Source organism: Montipora capricornis, chromosome 10 (genome assembly GCF_036669925.1).
Source record: "Montipora capricornis isolate CH-2021 chromosome 10, ASM3666992v2, whole genome shotgun sequence".
Lineage (NCBI taxonomy): Eukaryota > Metazoa > Cnidaria > Anthozoa > Scleractinia > Acroporidae > Montipora > Montipora capricornis.
This window is the reverse complement of record NC_090892.1, coordinates 37,621,546-37,624,045: the sequence shown is the minus strand read 5'-3', so window position 1 is coordinate 37,624,045 and position 2,500 is coordinate 37,621,546. Positions and strand designations below refer to the sequence as shown.

The 2,500-nt window shown below is 39.8% G+C and overlaps 1 protein-coding gene across 1 annotated transcript in view; it reads right to left on the bottom strand.

Moving 5' to 3' along the window:
• The window catches only part of LOC138021308 (uncharacterized), a 188,633-nt gene that overhangs the window by 42,137 nt on the left and 143,996 nt on the right, over positions 1-2,500 (bottom strand). The window contains exon 15 of the mRNA XM_068868154.1: positions 2,435-2,500. This exon is cut by the window's right edge and continues 66 nt beyond it. Coding sequence (XP_068724255.1) covers positions 2,435-2,500 — 66 coding nt within the window. The remainder of the gene's footprint in view (positions 1-2,434) is intronic.

Sequence of the window (2,500 nt, the reverse complement as noted above, 5' to 3'; positions counted from 1 at the left end):
TTTTGAAAATACAAATTAGGTGAAGAGTTAAATGCCTGCACTTCAGTTTATAAAAGGTCGACAGGTACTTGACTTCTCCGCGGTAAACCAGTGGTAACAGGGTAAGACTTTTTATAATTAGGCGCTTATTGTAGCTAAAATAGGGTAACATAAGCCTAGTCGCGCTCAAGTCGTTGCACCTTTTCTATTCTTTTTATCATAGTAACTGATTTTGGGCTCCAGATTTCAGAGGCGTACTCAAAGTGAGAGTCAAAGAGAGGAATCTCAGAGTTTATGTCAAAAATTTTCTCCCGCTGATAGTGCGACGAATGAAACCCAGCATTTTGTTAGCCTTTTTCAACTGGACGTGGAGTTGATCACTGAAGCTAGCTGTATCTGACATAGGTACCTCAAGATCGCGCTGGGCTCCCACCCTGCTAAGAATCTTCCCTCACATTTTGTAGTTATAAATTATGGGGTTGCGCTTCCTTTTTAAGGCCAGCTTCCGGTTTTCACTACAATCAATCAGCTTTTCAATATCGTCTTGTGGCAAAGAACAGTCAGAGTGAGATCGTATAGTACGGAAGCACTCAGCATCGTCAGCAACTAAAGCCAATGTATTTGAGTGAGATAACACACTTGACATATCATTAATAAACAAGACAAATAAAACAGGTCCAAGGAGAGAACCCTGTGGGACTCCTGAGGTAACGATTAACCAATTCAAGCTTTTGCTTTATATTACCACACGTTGCAGCCTATTGCCAATAAATCAATGCAGCAATGGGCCCTTAATTTTAGACTGATCCAGCTTTCTTATCAGTTGTGCATGAGATACTGAATCAAAAATCAGTTTGTTCACCATGGTCCAGTTTTTAGACCATATGATGTACTGTATCCAGGAGCTGAGTGATAGTAGGGCGTCCTTTGACAAAACCACGCTGCATGGGATAGATTATGTCGGCAATAAAGTTAAAAAACGATCAAAAACAACGCGTTCAGCAATATTGGAGATAAGGCTTAGCTTTGAAATTGCTCTATAGCTACATACATCTTCGTTGCCACCCATTTGGAGACAGCCAACACTTAAAGAAATATTAATTAAGCGGGTTAGAGAAGGTGCGATTTCAGATAAACATTCCCTTAATACTCTGCCTGGTATTTGATCAGGGCCACACGACTTTGATGGATCAATGTTTTTCAGTCTTTTAACACTTCCTCAACTGTTGCTTGAATAAAATATAGCTCAGTATCCTGTGCAGTAAAAGTGGTTGTTGTTTCTACTGTGTGCAAATCAGTGTTCAAAAACACACAGTCAAAAACTTGATTAAATAGATTTGCCTTGGCTGCAGGAGTTGAGGCTTTAACACTACCAAACTGGACAACTTTAGGAATTCTTGCATTTTTTTTTTGATTATCCTTTGGATCGGATTTCAGATCGTTTAGGAATTCGCAGTATTTACGTTTCATAGCAGTTTTGATTTGTTTCATATTGATCTGTAATTGCCCCAATGCACAGCCGAATTTGACTGCTTTGATTGTTTCAATAGCCGTTTCTTTCTTCTTCGATAGTTTGAAAATTTCGCCATCAATCCATCTTGGAGATTTCGCACCCTTAAGTTTGATCTTGGGAATAAACGACTCAACGGCATTCAAGAATAAATCACGCCTACTTTCCCAACATTGATCAACATTACTTTAATCAAACCCTATGTCCAGAGGAGTAACTGAGAGTGCCTTTCGTATTGCATCCAAATTAGCTTTCGTAGGCGTATTCTTAACGAACAACGCTCTCCCTCTTCACTTTGGTCTTAATGGGGAAAGAGACTCCAAGATGATTCGAGGCGAATTGGCAATCAAATGTCTCCATTCCATACATACGTTCGGGTTGGTTAGTAAAAACAAGGTCAACAATATTCTCTGTGTATCGCATAGTCTTTCTGCTCCTTGCTTGCATTTTCACTCGCCCTAGAGCGGGCTCATCATAACGCAACACAACTCGTAAAAATAACTAACAACACACTAATAAAAATGATGCTCTCTTTGAACGATTTATCGAAAACGTCTTCTTTGTTTGCCATCTCAAATGAAGTCAGGAAGTGAGGAAGTGTGTATGACACACTACCCGTGATACGGATACAGAAAAACTACTAGCGCGCGTCAAACATATTTCACGCATCTGCCCAAATGTGTAAAGAAGCGCTTACCAAACACTGGAACAAAATAAATCTTTGGCAAGGTCTTACTGAATTACCAAACATAATAAGATTTTAAAACTGGTTCAAACAAGACAAAAAAAGGGGGCCAAACGACGATAGCGTTACGTAATCTTAACACCCTACTAATCTACAAATTCTCTCGCAGGAACATACACGCTGGTAGAACCCAAGCATGTTCACATTGTCCTGTTACAAACTCCTTCCCTTTCTCGCATTCGATTTAAATAATTACTTACCAGTACAATCCACGCCATTACCATTTGTGCTCTGGAAGCCGGGTGAGCATTCGCAGCCATAAGATC